This window comes from Plecotus auritus (genome assembly GCF_963455305.1).
Source record: "Plecotus auritus genome assembly, chromosome: 1".
In the NCBI taxonomy this organism is placed as follows: domain Eukaryota; kingdom Metazoa; phylum Chordata; class Mammalia; order Chiroptera; family Vespertilionidae; genus Plecotus; species Plecotus auritus.
This window is the reverse complement of record NC_137770.1, coordinates 35,516,467-35,537,449: the sequence shown is the minus strand read 5'-3', so window position 1 is coordinate 35,537,449 and position 20,983 is coordinate 35,516,467. Positions and strand designations below refer to the sequence as shown.

Genomic DNA, 20,983 nt, shown 5'->3' with positions numbered 1-20,983 from the left:
TTTAAATCAGTTTAATCCTTTTAGCCATATTCAACATTAAACTTCAGAAAATGCTCCTGAGCTGTTTTATTACCTACCTGCAAGTGCTGCTTTTCTGCATGACGTCAGCTCGATGATACCCAGAGAGTTTGCAAAAACCGTCATTACTATAAACTACAGGCCAATCCACAATCTGGGCATTTCCCAGTAAGAAACTCGATTCTAAAGAAGAAAGAAAAAAAGTAAGTTTTTAGCTTCATTGAGCAATGTACTTCTTTCAAGTAACCAAAAAAACAAATTCATAAAGATAGACAAATGCAACTATGGTTTTCTATGGTACAAATAATAAAACCTATTCTTGAAACTGACATAATGAGTTTAGCATGATCATCAAATGAGATCTGCAATAAGTACACGATCTGTATACAAACTAAAAACTCCACTGAACAGAAAAGCCAGTTTATATAATACCTCTTTCTGTTCAAGTATACTCTAAGCCAGTGGTCGGCAAACTGCGGTTCACGAGCCACATGCGGCTCTTTGGCCCCTTGAGTCTGGCTCTTCCACAAAATACCACGGCCTGAGCGAGTCTATTTTGAAGAAGTGGCATTAGAAGAAGTTTAAGTTTAAAAAATTTGGCTCTCAAAAGAAATTTCAATCATTGTACTGTTGATATTTGGCTCTGTTGACTAATGAGTTTGCCTATCACTGCTCTAATCTATGAAAACAAAGTATGGTTAATATTAAAAATGTCAATGACTATAATAATTATACCTAAAAAACAGGTTAATTTATTAATATTGGGGCTATGGTGACTTCTCCACAAACTGGGAATATTGGACTTGATAACAGAAGCAAACTTGGATGATTCCTCCAAAAATTCTATTAATATAATTTTGGACATGATGGAATAAATTTGATTGATCTTAAGAAGTCTAATTTAAAATAACATTGAAGAGTTCTTTTTTAAATAAAATTATTTAAAGATATTATTTTCAACCATATGGTACACAAAATTTGGAAACTCTCTTTAGTCTAAATAAAGAACCATCTCTGGTCTATTTTGCATAAAGAAGTGGTTTACTTTGTGTATAAAAATTAATACAAAAATAATACCTTTTGATATCAATCTTGATTAAAAGTCCAATAGTCTTAGGCAAAAACTTTAGCAATATTTAGACAACATGATAAATATGTTAACATTAAAATGAATTAAAATTAAAATAATATTAAGATATAAAAATAAAAAAATATTTTAAAGTAAATATTTTAAAAGATTACAACTTTTGAAAGGAATACTTCACTTCAAAATACTCAAAATATCTACCTGAAATAAACTCCTTTGAACTTATATTCAGAGTAGAGTACTAAAAAGATAAATTAACTTATGAGTAGAGAACTTTAAGTTTAAATTCTGATTCACAGTTGGTCTTCATAAAAATCACAGTGCAATTCAACATTTACTAAGTAGCTGCTAACTAAAGGGCACTATTCTGGGTCAGATAATTGACTAGAATGGAGATCAACACACCATACCCTTTACTCTCAAAACACTTACATATTCAGTAAAACAATTATATGACACCCAATTACAATTTAGCAAATCAAGAAGTATAGGACAAAATATGAAGGGAAATCTGTCCGAGGCACTGAAAACCAAACAAAAGTAGGCAGAAACTGAAAAATACAAATCCTTGAATAAAAGGAGATACATTAAATGTGATATTCATTTAACTGTCCATTCCCCTGTGAGCACTTCCCAATTTGTACAGTTCATGAATGAGAGATTTCAAGCAGAAAAGTCAAAGGTCATAATTTGGGGCTTCCAGAGGAGCTTAAAGTTATGGAGAATGCTTTGACATAAAGAGTCATAAAACTATACATGAATTTACCTCAAACTCTTATCTGTTCATACACAGGATAAGACTACTAAGGAACTCAAGTCTAGAAATGACTACAAGGCCAAGAGGCAGGCAGAAATTTCACAGCCTGCCCAAGGCTACAAGACAAATTTCAGAGCTCAAGTCCTATCAAGCTAGAGAAGCTTGGTAAATTCCTCAAGATTTCCATTTAAGCCACAGAAGGCCATGCTTAGGAGTAGGAAAGAAATCCCAGAATAAAGGTCTAAGTACGATAAAAAATATAGACAAGTGAGTCTCCTCTCTCTCTCTCTCTCTCTCTCTCTCTCTCTCTCTCTCTGTCTCTCACACACACACACACACACACACACACACACACACACACACAAGGCTGAAATCATAATCAAGGTGACCCACCAATAATTTAACTACCTGCTAAAATAAAATGCACCCCTCTGCAGAGGAAAAATAATTAAATCAAAAATCTCTACAATGTGTCAACCCAATGGCCAGTATACAATTAAAAATTATTAGGCCTGCAAAAAATAAAAATTAAAAACCAGAGAACTGTGACAACAATCAAGGGGGAAATAAGCAATAGAGGAAAAAGTTGATACTGGAAACTGAAATAATAAGATCCAGGCATCAGTATTTGTTTTTAAATCTTCTCAGGTGGTTCTTCTGTGTAGCCAGAGTGGAGAAGCACCAATTTACTACCGCAGCAATTCCTAAATGCTGGCAGCCGCAAGAGAATCTTGGGATGATTGTCAAAAATACAGATTGCTAAATTCTAATGCAGGCACGCTGAACAGACTCCCTCAGGGTAGAACACAAAAATACAGGCACGGAGGAAAGCCTCATGCTCAGCCAGCTTTGGAAAACTTTAATCTAGTACCTTGCTACTCAAAGTGTGGACCTGTATCGCCTGAGAGTTTATCAGCAATACAGAATGTGGGACCCACCCCCACCTGAATTTAGCAAGACCACCAGGTGACCCCAAGCTCGTGAATGAACTCATCTTGTGCATCCTTTCCTTCCTTTTTATAAATGGGAAAGAAGGCCAGGAAAGTTAAAGGAAGGACTCGGCGAACTTGGGAAAAGGGTGTGTGGTGGGGGAAACACACAGAACCAGGCCTCACTGTCTAAGACTTTGTATTGTACCACGCTATATTTCCGAACTGCTGTCTAAGCTTTTGTTTTGCTATAATATAAAAGAAGCACTTCCTTTTTACGATGCTATTCCTTCAGACAATAAGAAAATAACTACATCAACTCAATACCTCTGCATATTAATTCCATTCCTAAAGGAGATCATATGCAAACCGGTCAATAATCCAGCTGATAGAAATTTCTGGAAGAAGAGAAGTTATATTCAGTCAATGAAAATAATATGCAAGTATGTGAATGTTTCTTTCCTGTCTACAGCAATTCCAATAAAAGAATGTTTTCCACTGAGCTGCTCCAAAAATACCTGTATCTGACATGATTTGGATAGTTTTGTGGGTTTATTTTTGTTTTGTTTTTATGAAAACTGTGTGTTCTGATCCAGAAATTTCATGCACGTTAACAATGGGGAGGAAGGTTAAATCTTTCTCCTCCTCCCTTTCCCACCCCGTCTTTGTTATGCAAATGACCCTGGGGATATAATGCAGAACACTAGCACAGAGAAGTTTTAAGATATTTTAAGAAATGCTAAGACATACAAAAGAATTCTAGAGTGCTGACAAAGAGACATGGAGTAGAGGTGAAGGGAAAGAACTTCACAAAAAGACACCGAAACACTAAAACACTTTCGCTCATTTACAGTTTTCCCAAGGTCTAGGGCGGCTTCTGAGGAAAGTCAACTGGATTTTCCCACTGACTGTACTCACTTAGTCCTACTTTGGGGAAATCATCACTCTTATTCTAAAAACCCTAAAACCCTGCACGGAGCCCCTCAGCAGAGGGAAATGGAACCTGGCTCGGGGCTATTTCAAGCTGCTCTCCCAGATCCCTGCTCCTCCAAGAGGGACTTGAGGGCAGCTGTTCAACCTCCACAGTCCTCTGATTCAAAAAGCTACAAAATGCACATTCCAAAAATCAAGAAGAGAAATTTGAAGCTTAAAAGCAACACAATAAAATCCACGGAGCAATAATCACTAACATTTTCTACAAGAGATTGGTGGAAGAGGGTATTTCAACAACGCTGACTGTCAAATATTCATTAGAAAGTCAGGTTTTGGTTTGGGATTTTGGTTTTGTTTAACAGTTTACTTTGTTTCTCGTCTGAATGGAGCTCTTATTAAAATCTGAAGCTACTTTTTCCAATCCACAAGAACAGACGGACTAAGCTAATTGCTTGGCCTGGGATACTCTTTTCTGAATGTCTATAAGTAGAATCACCTCTGTACATGGTCACACTAAGCTCCCTCGGGTTGCATTCTTTTTTACTTCAAGGGAATGAAAAGGAAGCTAGATGACAAATTGATGATGCAGGTGATCTCTACAAGCATCACTCCAATCTGGCTGTCTTCAGTTCTCCCCATCTTAGGAAAATCTTCCCTACCTCCATCTATCTATCCCCAAATGCTTGAGTCAAAACCCTGAAAGTTATCCTTATACTCCCTCATTCATGACATCCAATATTTCACTAAACCCTAATAATTCTAAAAGAGAGAGAACAAAAACATGTTAGAGGCATCTACTTCTCTTCATCTCTACTGCTACCATCCCAGGCCACGCCACCCTCATCTCTTGCCTGGACTATTGGCATAGTCTCCTAGCTGGTCCCCTAGCATCCCTCCTTTTCCCTCCAATCCAACTTGTGGTTACACAACAGGTAACCCTTGTGGTCAGATCTGACCACAGCCGTGGACTATATTGGAAAATCCTGGCCCTGAAGTGCCAGGCCCCTAATTGACACCCACACCCTTGCCTCCCATCTTACTCTTCTTTTGCCCACTGCAATCCAACTGTACCGGCCTTTAAGCTTCACAAACTTAACCAGTCACTTTCTCTCTCTCTCCTTGTGAAATGATCAAATCAAATATAAACATGTTCACATTTTCTCCTTGCCTGAAATCCTCCTCTGCCTACTTACCATCTAGATACCTCTTATTTTAGGTCTCAATTTGGCACAACTTCCTTAGAAAGACCTTCCCTGACACCATCTCCCAATCAAAATTAGTCCCTATTACACTTAATAACAGCACCCTCCCCTCTTTCCTCAAATTGCTTACACAATTTGTAATGATATATTTGATGTCAATTTTTTGAATGCCTGTCTTCCTACTAGATTCCAAGTTTCATGAGATCAGGGAACATATCAGCATACCTGCAAATACTTGTTAAACAATCAAATCAAATATAAATATTCTGATTCCTATTTAAAGTCACATAGCAATGAATAATTATTAGAGCAATGCTAGACATTGTCAGGAATATAAATAAGGAGTGTGCTAGATATTTTTCTTTGAATAGTTGACAATTCTGCAAAAAATAAAATAAAATACAAAAATAGCAGATTTCCCTGCACTCTGGAAACTTGTGGATTTAAATCATAAGTATATATTATTTTTTTAATCTTGTCTTCTGGGTGAGCTATATCTATACATATATTTAAGTTTCATAGAACAGTAACAACAAAATAATTCCTGGGTTAAATACAGTCTTGGCACATGTGGCTAAACAAAAGCATAAATAATTTATATGCCATGACCACATCCACAATGTTGATTTCTGGGAGGTGCATTGCTTTCTACTATATCAATAACAGAATAAAAGGCTGCTATCTTTCCTGTCCTTACAATACACCTATATCCTAATGTTCTACAAGGAAATATATATAACTAGAGGCCCAGTGCATGGATTCGTGCACTGGTGGGGTCCCTCGGCCTGGCCTGCGGGGATTGGGCCGAAACTGGCCTGGTACACAGATTCGTCCAGGGCGTGTCCAGCCCGTCTCGCCCAGTCCCAATCGGCTGGACTCCAGCAGCAAGCTTACCTACCAGCCGAAGCGTCTGCCCCCTGGTGATCAATGCGCATCATAGTGACTGGTCGAAGGGTCCAATGAACAGTTGGACACTTAGCATTTTAGGCTATTATATAGGATAGTGTGTGTGAATGTGTGTGTGTGTCGACACATAAACTTTGTACCTTCCACAGTGAGACTAATTATTATATAATAATATTGGCAACATTAGGCAGATCATCACTGTGGGAGTTTGAAATACACAAAAAAAATCTGTTAATTTATTCAAATGTGTTCAGCTGTCATCAAATTTAAAAATATGCCTCCATGTTTCATCTCCTTCAAGATCAAAGGTACATTTTAAGTTTCTGTGTTTCTTTGATGGCATTATTTTTCCATCTAAGCCAAAGTGGTTCAGAGGTACTTCATATTTCTGAAATTCTAGTGGTAGGAATAATAGCAATTTTGTTATAGAAAAATTTCAAAACACACCAAAAAAATGTTCAACAACTCGAAGTTACTACTTTTAATAGTTGGTGTTTTGTGCATAAGAAAATGGGTTTTTAAAAAAAACACTGGTCAGAATCATTAGAAGGAAAATATGACTGCAATAGTGGCTTATAGGACTCATAGTCTCAAAATACAACAACAAAAAAAAACTTTTAACCTAAATACAGATAATGATGGTTTTTTTACTGGATTTTGTTACAATAAAATTTCCTAAAATACCTAAAGCCATAAGACACTCACTAATTATATAATCTTGGATAAAAGCTAAATCAGTCATAATGTTTTTATCAAGGGAACAAGTATTGCATATTTAATGATTCAGCATCATTTTTCAATCCTGCGAATAAACAAACCTTGTTTTTACAAATGAATGTGTCTGTTCTGAAGGGATTATATATTTTCTTTGAAGTTAACCTTTTGAGGCAATCTAATGACAAGATAACTGAAAAATTTCAATTAAAAGACTAGTCTAACCTGCACATCTGGTAGAAAAACAAGCAAGACTTTTCTAAATACATTTACGATCCAATTAATTTTCTGAAGCTTTGTCCCCCTTTTTTTTTTAATTTCTACTATCTATGCACTAGGAGCTACAGATCACAAATCCAATTCATTTCTCTCCTTTGGTTAGACTTCACTGGGCCAGTTACAAAAAGAGGCTGATATTTCTGCCTTCTTCAGCTTCTCCTAGCTCTGCCACTTACTGAGGTGAGGAGAACTGATGTTTCTTTGGCTCTAAGTAATAGACTTGTGTTGCGTAGAGAAGGGGTGTCTGTCTGTCTGTTTTTGCTTTTTGGGGTTTTTTTCTTCAACCTTGATAAAGTGAATCCAAATGCTTTTTAAGCTCAGATCCACCAGTTTATGGAAATCTCAGCTCTTAATTCTTTGCTTTCCTCAGGTTAAGAAAACAAAAGAAAAAGAAACCCTACCCAACCTTACTTACCTTACATAGAGAAAACAGAAAAAGGTGAATATTTATTAAGCCTTTATTATGATGAGGCACAGGGCGAGATCTGCTCATTTGTGGCTTTGCTGAGTTTTTCCAGCAACCTTGAAAGGTAGTTATTATAATCCTGGAGAGTCTTAGTGTCTCACTGTAGGTAAAGGCTCAAGCCCAGACAGAAGTCTGTGTCATCAAGATGGAAATGCCTTTGTTCTGTTGAGAACACTATTCTTTGAACTTTGAAATGCTCCCACAGAGTTCCAGAAAGATTACCAGTTACCTTGGCTATTGTTGCTCAAGTAGAGAGAGATTGCTTTAGGAATGAATAGGATAATGTCTTTCCACCTCTAATTCTTTCTTTGGTCCATCATATTTATATATACTATCTGCATTTGATGTCAGTTACAGATGTATTTAATGCCCTAAGATGAGTCAGTATAGTGAATGGGCATAAATTCACTCACTCTGCACACAGCACTTACAGAGGGTACAAAAGAAGTACATGACACCATCCAAGTAGTTCAGTTAGTTAAGAGTGTCATCTCAATATGCCAACATTGCAGGTTCAATCCCTGGTCAGGGCACAATAAGAAGCAACAAAATAAGTGGAACAACAAATATATCTCTCTCCCTCTCTCTCTTCCTCTCCCTCTCCCTCCCTCTCTCCCTCTCCTCTTCCCCTCTCCTTCCCCTTTCTCCCTAAAAAGTAATAAATGATTGGGGATTGAACCTGCAACCTTGGCATATTGAGATGACATGCTTAACCAAATGAACTTCCTTGAAGGTGCCATGTATTTCTTTTGTACCCTCCATAAGTGCTGTGTGCAGAGTGGGTGAATTAATTTATACCCAGGTGATAGGTAATTACATCACAATACCTTTGAAAAAATGGGGAAATACCAAAGAAATTTAGTCTGTTTGAAGCCAAAACCAATGATAAATTCAGTTCTGGCCATTTGAGTTGTAGGTGACTTGTGAGAAGTATAAGAGGAGAAATTGTACAGGCCATTGGAAACCCAGGACTGGAACACAGAGAGGATAGAGACAGCACAGAGCACAAATGTGCTCTGAAGAGGAGGGTGAAGATGTAAGAAAGACAGCTGAAGGTTGAACCCGGATGATGGATGACTATTCACTCTCAGAAGGGAGGAGAGGAGAAAGAGAAGGGATGGAGGGGAGAAGAGGAGAGGCAAAAGGGAACAGAAAGAGAACCCAGGGAAAAGGGCAGGAGGAAGTGCAGACATGAAATCCAAAAGGTGAACGTGGAGATGGAGAGGGTACGGGAACACAGTCTCAAATCCTATGAAGCCAGGAAAATACAAATAAAAGGCCTTTAGATTCACAAGAATGCTCACTTGTATGTAACCCTCTACGAAGTTTCAACATTACGGTATAGACAGAAATCAGTTGAAAACAGATACAAAAGGAATTGGTGACCAAGAAGTAAAGGCATCAATTACAAATGGTGCAAAGATTTAAACATCTAAATGATGACAATAACTAACAGCACTGATACTAATACTGCTTCTTATATACCAGATACTGTTCTTAGCACTTTGCACATATTACCTCTCCAACACCATAAACTAGGTACTATTATTACTTGTATTTTACAGAGGAGAAAACTAGGTACAGATACGTAAGTCACAGAGCTAGTAAACATCAGAGCCAGGACTTTAGTGCAAACTTCCAGAACCTATGGCTCTTAACCAATGTGTACACTGCCCTCACATTTTTAAAAACATCATTATTATGATTTTTCATTATGCACCCCCAGTGCTTAGATCAGTGTTTAGCACACAGTAGGCACTCAGTATTATTTTTGTTGAATTAATGAATGATTAATTAGAAAGTGTATGAGGATCAAGCAAAAGGATGAGAGTTGTTTTTAAGGGACTTCACTCTGGGATTATTTAAGCTTCATTGAAAAACTCCTCTATTTTCTCAATGCTACAACTATGTGAAAACAAACTCATTGTGCTTTAATTTGCCCCCCATGCCCCACAAAAAAAAAATATGTCAGTAGAGAAAAAAAAGACTTCTAGAGAAGATCAGGATAAAGATTAACTTTCCCCCTCAATCCAACTGAGTTATTTGATTTTTTTAAGTTAAACTTGGTGATCTGAGGCTGGCCCTGCAGTCTCTAAATTGCCACAATCCGTTTTCCCTCTTGCACTGAATACAGAATAGGACTGTAAGCTACTCCTCAAGGCAAAACACTCAGAAGATACTTACCTGGTAAGAATCAATTCTCAATGATAAAACTTGCTATAAGCAACTCCTAACTGCAAAGTTGTTTTAAAAATAATTTAAATGGAATATACAAACTTCTAAACAGTTCTTTCTTGCATAAAATAGTTGAGCTTTTAAGCCCTTGGAGATGTGAACAAAAGTGATGGAAACTATTTCAGCTGTATATCAAGTTGGAATAAAAGATGAGCATGAGATCACTTACACATTCACCTCCCATGCTCTCATGAGATCCATCTGATTGGCCCTATACAATGCGATTTCCATTTTCAAATGTACACATTTATTAAGTATTTTAAAGTATGCAATTAATTATACAAGCTTACTTAACAAATTTAATCAGCATTGTTTTTTGGGGGAATCAATTATAGGCTTGTTTAATGTAGGAGACATAATAAAAAAGCATTTATTCAGCTAGTACTAAGTGCTATGTGCTCCCCACAGTGGAGGATATAAAGAATGCGTAAGGTATGACCCATATCCTTACAGAGCTTAGTTCATATAGGGACATTTTCATGACTTTCCAGTTCTCTGTCATTACCTTTAGAAACTGCTATGATTGTGTACTTTAGCTCCGATCTCAAATCATACATTTCGTGAAATCAATAGGACTTGGTACATAGTACTTATTTCTCTCATGGGACTAGACCCCAAGAAAGGTAGAAATTCTTTACAACAAAATTTCAAATAGCTTTTCAACCACTTTTTCTAAATTACTCTGCTCTTTACTTAATTTTCCTACCTTTTTCCATGTGAAAACTTATATCACAAAACTACTATCAAGAATGTATATAAAGATATCTCTTTATTTTAAGAGTAATTATATACAACCAAATACTAAAATAACATCTAAAATACACACTGATTTATGAGACTATATTATTACTATTGCCCTCATTTGATCAAATAATTTTCAAGACTAAACCTTTCCAACAGTAACTTCTACATTGTATTAAATAAGGATACTTAAATAATTCTTTTTATTCATTATTCAATGATGAAAAGGAGTCATGCCATACATTATTAAGTCAGAGTATTTGGTGGAATATAATGAGGATTTTTTTTCAACTTTATTAAGGTACAATTGACAAATAAAAATTGTATATATTTAAGGTATATGACTTGATGGTTTGATGTATGTATACATTGTGAAATGATTACCACAATCAAACTAATTATTTTATCCAGTACCTCCCATAGTTATCATTTTCATTCCTTTTGGAATGAAAAATGTATGACAAGAACATAAGATGGAATTTTTTATAATTCTACTCTGCTATTGGTAAAGGAAAATGTTTTATAAATATCCATTTTCTAGAGTGCATCAAGACTACTTCCTTTAACCTCAGTTTCCACAACAATTATCACTGGTTTTTGGCTGTGACTTGTTATTTATGTTTATTTGTTTTCACTAATAGTTATTTTATTCATAAAGTTACTATATGGCATATTTTAATTTTCCCATTAAAACTAATTTTGTTTAGGACATTTCAAAGCATATATCAATATGTGGTTTCTAACCCTCCCAAAAAAAAAAATTCCTATAATCAAGATTGAGATTTGCTGTTAATAGGAAACAACACCTCTTAAAGTAAGATTACCTCCAATCATATTTTTGGGGTAATAAATTTGGAGAATATTTGTTTTAGCTCTATATTTTATTTTAAAAGTTTGGATAATATCAAAATACTAGTATCATATCCTAGGCAAGTAACCATAAATCTGTGAACTATCTGTCAATAAAACCAAGGTACTGTCCTGAACTGATTCCTTCACCAATGTGATATAAATTGTATCAAGACATATGCTAGGGAACAAATTTTATTAAGATTTTTTATATGTATATTCATCTCTCCAGGATGAATATTATTTATGTGGCATTTTCTTTATATTTTATATATATCACCACCATCTGCTAAAGTAAATCTTTTGCTAGTCTAAAATTTATTCCTTTATATAAATTGTTTTTATTAATCCCCATTCATTTAGTCACAAAACATTGGTCACCATCAACTAAAATAAGATTGTCATAATTAAAAGAAATAAATACCTTTCTTTGTTTTAGTTTCCTATGTCTTATATATTAAATATTTTCTTCCAAGAGTAACAACTAACAACATTGATTTTAACCTCCCATCAAACTTAAGGGGGGAAAAAGAAAGAAAACAGAAGAAGAAAATAAATAGTAAGAACTTGGTTCACCTGTGACAGAACCTATAGTGACCTCTTGTGGTAAATCCTAACTACAGAGCTTTGGAGAGTAATACATAGGACCTTTTCCTAGGCCAGACACTGGAGAATGTGGAAGCATTGTCTGTCCATACTAGCAAACAGCTATTGTTAACAATGCAAGTCAGATAAATATTGACTAAACTAAAGGATTTCTTTTGGGAAATCTAACCAGTCACTGTCAAAATACTCATAGTTGCTCCCTTCTATCAAAAAATATTGTCTATGTTTCTGTTAGTAGGGCAGTTAAAAGATGGCTGGTACATCGATTTTGTACATGCCCTGCTTCTGAAATCAAGCAAAAGGTAGACAACAGTGAATGTCTTCAATTCTAATGAAGACAACAGTGTCCTGGGATAACCAGCTCTCTAGTCAGGAAAGTGCTGCATTTGTTATATAATGCAGCATGGGCTCTAAAGCAAGAGACAATCCTCTGGCTTATTTGTATGTATTATTTAGGAAGCTGTCAGTATAATTTCAACCTCTATGAAATCTTCATAGTGAAGAGGTACATTATAATACCTGAGTAATAATACCAATGCTTCTAAGACACTGCATGGTTTTATCAATATTTCCTAAATAGTGGTTTAGATGTTAAAGAAAATCTTCCAAGAAAAAATATCAAGGAATTTATACCCAAAATACCCATTTTTTTCACCATTTCCTTTAAAGTGTATAATGCTTGAAAAGTTATTATTCCTTTTTTGTTTTGGTTTTAAATCACTAGTTTCTCTATTTCCTCTCCCACAGGTTCTCTTTTAAGATCTCAGTCTTTAGAAATATTAATTACAGTACAAAAATAATTGTGGATATTCCTATAAGAAATCACGGAGTAAAGAAATGGCTGTGCAACCTGGGTACCTCTAGAAAGGTCGAAATTGAGTATCTTGAACTTCTCTTGGAAGTTAAGTGGCTCATAAAATACTACCACTTCTGCCTTCTTTCCTGAGCCCATTTTTTCTCTAAAGAGAAAAACATTTCTAGTTTTTCATAATGTTTAAAATATTAAAGAGTAATACTTAATTTCAAATAAAAATACATTATTTTCAAAATTATAATTTTTTGAAATGGCAACCTAGTTTACCATCACCCAAAATAACCACTTGTGCTGACTTCTCAAGGAATCAAAGACAACATCTGAATAGCATGTGCTGCCAAAGATATAATCAAATTGAAGACCTTGAAAATGTTTTGTTTTGTTTTTTAATCTAAAATTCCCACCTAATAGTCCTGAAAACTGTTGTTTTATTTCAGTGATATTTCCCTTTACCCAGGAGCTTACTGCTCCTTACAGCCTAATAGATGTTGATGAATAGCTTGCATAAGTAATTGAAATTAAAATAATGGAAGATAGTTTCATTAATGTTGTTGACACAGATTTGGTCAATAGTACTTTGGGCCGGAGACTTTATATGGTGTTATGAACTCACCATATAGTTCCCAAATTTTCCCTACCTACCAATTTATTCCTGCTAGCAAAAAAAAAAAAAGTATCTAAACCTTGCTTTTTATGCTTTTGACCTTTACAACTTCTTGGAGTAATAATGTGCTCTCTATACCTACTGGAATCACATGCCAAGAATTAGTGTAATTCCTTTTATTCGTCTAAAATGATCTTGCCTTTTATCTTTAAACTGAAAGGAGTTTCAGTATATTTCTAATATTTTGGTATTTGTCTATAAAGTGTGTGTGTGTATCCATCCTACTCAATGGCCCTCATTATTTTATTTTACAGACTTTGAATCACCAGTAATAATTTGAAATGCCTTCCCATAACAGACTGAGTTAACTAAATAAGGAAAATAAAAAACCCCACTTCAGGTGTGAAATAACAGCTAATAGGCTACAGTGCTACTCTAGTCTAGGGCACAGAATATAGCACCATTATTCTGGGAAATTGCAACTGAGGAGTTTGGAATTTTACTAGGAACTCCTCACGTTTAAAAAGTATACCCAAATATACCACGCTCCTTGCTCTTTGGTTCTGCATCATCAAGAAGTTCTCTGATGGATTTCTAATTGGCTGAGATTTCAGCTCATTAGTGATATCCATGGACAACTAAGCTTGTTTTGTTTTTGCTTTGTGTCTGTTTCCCTTTCATGTCTAATCTCTCTTCCTCCGTCCCTCCCTCCCCGCCTCCTTTCCTCTCTCCCCCTTCCTCCTTCCCTCCCACCCTCCCTCTGTATTTCTGTTACTTTCTGCATTTCTGGGTGTGTGAGAAAGAGAGGGTTTTCTTCTGCATCTATCTTTGTATCTAGGTGGATGCTGGTCCATATGTTTATATGTGTGCATCTCTATGTATATGTTTCTATTTCGTCTGACTCTCACTAAAAGACCTGATCTTTTCATAAGAAAGAAATGATGTTGTATCAGAAAGAGAAGCATTTCATGGGGTAAAGGTAAACAGACAATCCCAGGCTATCTCTCCAGTTCTTAAATATGTTGGGAGTACTGCCTCCTTTTCTTTCTTTTTCCACTAAAACTCTACCAACACTTCACTTTCAATGTTGTCAATTTAAAGCAAGCATGTCAAACTCAAAGGCTAACACGAGCCAAATAAACAAGGTTTAAGTTTATGTGGGCTGCAAAAGAACAAAAGCTTCAATTTTCATAGAAACGTAGGTTTATTTCGAAAAGTATAGCATAGCCAAAACCAGTTTGGCTCAGTGGATAGAGCGTCGGCCTGCGGACTGAAAGGTCCCAGGTTCGATTCCGGTCAAGGGCACGTAACTTGGTTGCGGGCACATCCCCAGTAGGAGGTGTGCAGGAGGCAGCTGATCGATGTTTCTCTCTCATGGATGTTTCTAACTCTCTATCCCTCTTCCTTCCTCTCTGTAAAAAATCAATAAAATATATATTTAAAAAAAAAAAAAAGAAAGAAAAGTATAGCATTAAAAAAAAAAAAAAGAACAAGAGTAATGATAGCCCTAACCGGTTTGGCTCAGTGGATAGAGCGTCGGCCCTCGGACTGAAGGGTCCCAGGTTCAGTTCCGGTCAAGGGCATGTAACTTGGTTGCAGGCACATCCCCAGTGGGGGATGTGCAGGAGGCAGCTGATCGATGTTTCTCTCTCATCGGTGTTTCTAACTATCTATCCCTCTCCCTTCCTCTCTGTAAAAAGTCAATATATATTTTTTTTTAAAAAGAGCAATGATAAAATTAATGTTTTCTTCCTGACACTTGGCATCTCTTCTCTGCTACTATCTTTCCTACTTCGGGGGAAGTCTTGTTCACAGTAATTACTTTCAAAACTGACCCAAAGTGAATGTCAGTAATTCTGGATCTGACAGGAGACTTATTTCCTTTCAAATTGTAAATAACTGCTCACACCGTTATATTGGCTGGGCCGCAAACATATTCGTGTGGGCCACACGTGGCCCACAGGCCGCGAGTTTGACATGCTTGATTTAGAGAATAGTGAAATCTTCACTGTGACAAACTCGATCTGTGAGAATTCTGAAGAGCATTTTCTCTATTAATCTCAGTTAAACAATTTCTCAGCATGAATTTATTTCTCTGCCAAATCATATAGAAATGGCAACTATGGGATACTCTCACATGAATATGTAGACCAATTTAATACTGTGATTCTTATTTTCCAGGGTTCTTCCTATATAAGTGGTACTGAGACTTTCCAGTACTTATTACATACTCATGTGCATATACTAACCTAAGTATCTAACACATTTCAAACAAAGCTCAGAGCTTTTGAGTCGTGGTATTTAAAGTTATCCATAAGCAATTGGAGATGGTATGTAAAATGCCAAAACAGATAAATTTTCATTTGCACTAGGTGTTTTCCATGGCAAGAACCACCGAACCAATGAAGCATTATAACATGACATGTGGAAAAGACAGAACAGTCACTCATTTGGATGGAAGAAGTAAAATGGAGGCAACAGAAGCAGACATTTCTAAGCCACACAAGGTAAGTCTCAATTTCATGGAGTATCTGAAACAAAAGGTTATCTGAAAACCCGCTCATAGTTCCAGCCTGTATACGAAGTTTCAAAGATGCTGTATTAGTAAACTTCAGCAAAGAACTGTGACCTTCTGGGTACCCTGTAGAGCAGCCAAGAGCCCATGGTTTTATTCTTTATTCTGAAAAGTCCTTTCATAGACCAAACTACAAGGAGTTGAAATAACTCAAGAGGATGAGAAAGCTGAAATAACAACACTCACGTATCTTAAATAACTGATTCTAATAACCTTTAAATTTCCAAAACTAGTTGTTTTAACAGTAAAAGACCTTGTACTTGAGGTCTTGAATAATAGGAATACAAAAAGGTAGTAGACAAACATAGACATTGCCTACCATTGTAAATTTATATTTTACATCATCAACATTTGAAATTACACTGGAATGGCTAAAAAATATTATAGGTTTCTTAAAGTAGATCATGCTGATTAGCTTTTTTTTTTTTTTTCAACCCAGAAAGTCTACTCTAGACTTGTGTATAGTACCAGGTACTGACCACAGTGGAAGAAATAAAGTCACTCTTCAGAACTTTATGAAAAATAGCTTGGGACATTTAAACATATATAGTCCCAAAATGAGGGGAAATACATGCCAGCCTAGTTTCAGAAAGGATCCTAATATAAGAATTAATGTAATATATTCTACCAATTCAGGGAAAGTATAATTATAGTTAATGATTTATTGTCATTTGAGTGTGCTTTGGTCTTACGCACTAGGCAGGGAACTTCTTGAGAACTGAAGTGTCTTAATCATTTCTTTATCCAAAGGAACCCACAGAGTGTCTGTTGTATAAGGAACCCCAAAATATATTGTTTTAATGAATGAGCAAATGAATAAATAAACAGTTATGGAAATACAGAGAGTATTTCAATTGCTTTGGTTTAAGCTCTACACTAATCAATATGCAGAAATGTCTCTCTCATAATTCTCCAAGCAAGGGATCTCAAAATAAAATACAGGCCTCTAAAAGGGGGGTGGGGGGGACACTTTAAAGGATACTTTGCATATCTTCCCTATAAAATTTGAAAATTATGTAAAAGAATTAAAAACAAGTAGAAGATGTAGAGATTTCAGTAAAATGCAAAGTTTACAAGGTCTTAAAATGTGAAATATATAAGCATCACCATTCAGAGCATCGTGGAGGAAATAAATGCATAAATGGTGGTATTTTAAAGACACTATAAGGTAAGAAAACCGTCACATCAGTAGCAAGATAAAATGGCATTTTTAAAATTATTTCTCCAGTTATTATAAAAAAGCACAGACGCTATTGCTTCCCTTCTACATTGCTCCTGTTTAAGTCAAATCAAATATCATATGAATCATTATAGGTCAATGCACAATTTAAAAAAAGAAAAGAAACTTTCAACATAAATGTGACCATGGTAACTGTCTTCCCATTTTCAAGTACTCTCTTCATTAGGTTCAACTTCAGTTACTCTCCCTTGTCCAAGGTTCCTTTCAGCGGTCCCCACTGGGCCTAAAATCCAGAGACTGAATCTTACCAAGTAGCCACTTTCGCAGTCATTCCCAACTTGAGGGAAACCCTTGCACTGAGATTAACTAAACTCTACGGATTCGTTCAGTCTCTGCAACCTACTTGGGTGCGGGAGGGTGGTGTGGAAAGAGGATGAACAAGAAAACATCCCTCACCAAACTGAAACTCAACTCTCTTCTCTAGATGTGTCGACCCCCTACGAGCTCCCCCTTAGCTCCCTCCGGTTCCTGGTTCTGGACAGGTGGGAGGGGGGTGCGCCTGTCGAGAGGAGGGTATGCAACTAACTTTCCACCACCACCTCATTCCGGCCCCCACCCCAAATCAGGTCCGGCTAGGAACTGAAGCCACCAGGTAGGGTTGTCTGCATCCCCCACCCCCTCTGGGAGAGGGATGGGATGGGGAGGATGGGGGGCGCGCGTGGGCAGGACAGCAGTGGGGTGTTTTGAACTGCAACTCTTCTTACCACTGGAGCGTCTGACGATGTTCTCCAAAAATGTGTTCTGCGGTGCCACCAGCCCTCTCTTGCCCCCCGGCATCCTGGGTCTGGAGAGCGGCGGCCAGGATCCGCGGCGGGGGAGGGGGGGATGCAGGAAGAGAAGGTGGAGGAAGAGGAGGAAAAGGTGGAAGAGAAGATGGAGCCGAAAGAAGAGGGGGCGCGGCGGCGGCGACGGGGTCCCCAGACTGTGTCTCCAGCCCGACCCGGATGAGCAGCTCTGGGGAGGAGGACCAGGCAGTTCATGGTAGTAGCGCTCCCACGGCCGCCGCTGCCCAGACTGTGGCGGTGCCGCACACGGGGCTCGGGAACTGCAGGCTCCGTGGGGCACAATGCGCCTGCGCCGCCCCCGCTGTCGCTGTCCCGCCGGTGCTGATGCTCAAGCTGCTGCTGAGGCTGCTGCCGCGGTGGCTGTCGCCTGGGCGCGGGCTCAGCATCTCCCCCTGCCCCGCGCCCCGGGGCGGGGGAGCGGGAAGAGCCAACTCAAGCGCCTCTCTTCCAGTCTCCCTTAGCCAGACCCAGACCCCTTCACTGCGCCTTCCTGTCCCCTGGCCCCAGCCCACCCCTCTCGCGCAGCTGGATCAACGCTGCCCGCCGAGCCCAACTTCGGCCAGGCTGCGCGCCTTGGGTCCACTCCTCTCTCCCTGGAGATCGAGGCAAAAACTCGCCGTCCAGGGGCCGCGGAGTGGGAGAGGAAGTGGGAGAAGCAGGCAGGAGCCACGGAGGGCAATGGGCAATCGCAGGGATCACATCTCGCTTCTCCCGCCGGGGTCTCGAGCCCCACACGCGTCTGCCGGGTTGGAGGTGCTCCGCAGAGGCTGAGCGCTGAGCAGGGACTGACTGGGCGGCGCGCGCGGGGACGCAGAGCAGCCACCTGACGCTGCTACACCCCTCCCCCCTTTGGGGGCTCCGGCTCGCGGAGCTCAACGCGGGAGCTTCCAGCGCCCGCCCGACCCCGCAGCGGAGCGGAGCCAGCAGGGCCAGCACGCAAATGGCCCCTGCGCCCCAGGCTGGTCTGGCGCTGGGAGCTGCCGCCGCACAGGGGAGCTTCCCAGGGCTGCGGAGCGCTGGAGCGCGTGGCGAGCCCGGCCACCGCTGCGAAGTTGCTGAAAAGATTGCACTTAACGCTAGGAGTAGGGAAAGAGGGTGAATAATTCACACGACCGACCGCGGAGAGGGCGCGGGCAGCGTGTGCGGTGGAAACCAGTGACCGCGGTGGGAGCAAAGCTGAGCAGGGCTGGGAGTGCCCACAAGATTCGTCTCTAACAACCCTCTATCTGCCGGTACCCGGGGACAGGAGTGCAACTGTTAGAAACACAGTCCAAAAGCCGGAGAGGGGGAAATGGCATAGGTGAGAATGGAGCGGGGAGAGGAGAGAAAAGGAGCTCATGCCTCGGCATCTTCTTTTATCCAAGACAGTGGTTCTCAAAGTGGTCCCACCTGGTAGCGCCTCCCAAGAACTTGTTAGAAATGCAAATTATGGGGCACTATCTACTACCCCAGAGAAGGAACTAGGGGCAAGGGCCAACTATCTGTTTCAATAAGCCTTCCAGGTAAATATTGCGTGCTCAAGTCTGAGGAGCACTGACCGGAGGCTTCCTCTCCACCTGGACCTGTTGAGAACCGACGATTGCATAAGCAGGGTCAAGAAGGGGGGAGGGGGGGGAGGTGCACTGAGGCGGGGTCAGAGGCTGCTGGCGGGGGAAAGTATGAAACAGTGAAGGCAAAGGGATCGTTGGGCAGGGTGTCCCCTTTCCTGTGGTCAGAATATGATAGGTAATGCCTGTTAGAAATGGTCAAGGCTACGTTGCCCGGAAGCACAGGGAATCCCCAGGCGGGGGTCCAAGGAAATGTCTCCTGCTCAGTGCCAGACCACAGCCTGAAGGAAAAGAAGGGAGGGGCGGTGTCTGACTTTGGAACCCCCTAGATTACCAGCCACGGAGCTCCAGTTACCATCACTCTGTCTCCTGAGCACCCCAGAGTGAGGGCCCTCGCCTGTGGCTGAGACATATATGCATAACCAGGATCCTGGCTTTAGCTGAGGGTCATTTGTTCCCTTTGCTCTCACAAATGTCCATCCGTTTGCCCAGAGCAGGGCAGCTGAGCAAACCCAGAAGGTTGACTGGAGGCAAACAGCAGTTTGCTCTGCTAGGATTCTTTCCACCAAAAAAATCAAGAGATTCTGTGGAATAACAGTAGGCTATTTTAGCTTTCTACCCAAGCACTGCTGGTGGCGCACTGTGCCAGTATCTTCCCTACAGCTAGAATGCCTTCACAATACACCAGGGTGTCTTCAGTTGAATAACAAGGGACTGAGGCACAAACTGGGTCCTTGTGGTTCGCCTGCCTCCTGCAGGAGTCAAAGATGTAGCTGAGGGTACAGCTCCTTCCCTGCAGTTGACAGGGTGTGTGTAAGCAGGGGGGAGCTGGAGAGGCGTCCTTAAACAGTTGGATTTTCCCCTGGGGTGAGTTTTGGGTGTTTTTTTCCCCCTTTTTATTAAATTTATTGGGGTGACACCAGTTAACAAAATTATACTGGTTTCAGATGCACAATTCTACAACACATCATCTGTACACTTGTATTATGTGTCCATCACTGCAAGTCAAGTCTCCATCCATCATCATTTATCCCCCTATACTCTCCTCCACCTCTCCCTGCCCCCTCTCACCGTCAGCAATCACCACACTGCTGTTCATGTCCATGAGTTTGTTCTCTTTTTTTATTTTCTTTTTTGCTCAATCCCTCTATCATCCCCACCCAACCTCCAAAGAGGACATACAAATAGCCAATAGATATATGAAAAGATGCTCAACATCACTAATCACCAGAGAAATGCAAATCAAAAACCTCCGTTGCCCGACTGCATGGCCCAGTAGTTGAGCATATCCACCTATGAACCATGAGGTTACAGTTCGATTCCCTGTCAGGGCACATGCCCAGGTTGTGGGCTCAATCCCCATGGGGGGTTGTGCAGGAAGCAGCCAATCAATGATTCTCTCTCATCATTGATGTTTCTGTCTCTCTCCCTCTCCCTTCCTCTCTGAAATCAATAAAAATGTTTAAAAAAAAAAAAAAAAACCTCAGGTAAGTTTATATGACTTGTGTTTATGGCCACTAGCTTAGTGTACAGACATCATGGTCCTAGACCAGAAATTTTCAACCTGTGTGCCACAAGAATTTTTAAATTTAGTGAGGGGCACAAACTATTTAGTGAGGAGAACTAACCTCTTTTCCCTTAGATTGTCAAATTAAAAAAGGACAATAGCCAACACAGCAATAGCTATCTGGTGTGA

General features: G+C 39.4%; 1 protein-coding gene across 1 annotated transcript in view; it reads right to left on the bottom strand.

The window, feature by feature from the left end:
* KCNH5 (potassium voltage-gated channel subfamily H member 5) overlaps window positions 1-17,970 on the bottom strand; it is a 266,047-nt gene extending 248,077 nt beyond the window's left edge. The window contains exons 1-2 of the mRNA XM_080646145.1: window positions 17,660-17,970; window positions 78-201 (exon numbers count right to left, since the gene is read on the bottom strand). Coding sequence (XP_080502271.1) covers window positions 78-201; window positions 17,660-17,732 — 197 coding nt within the window. The 5' untranslated portion in view covers window positions 17,733-17,970. The remainder of the gene's footprint in view (window positions 1-77; window positions 202-17,659) is intronic.
* Between the last annotated feature and the right edge of the window lie 3,013 nt (window positions 17,971-20,983).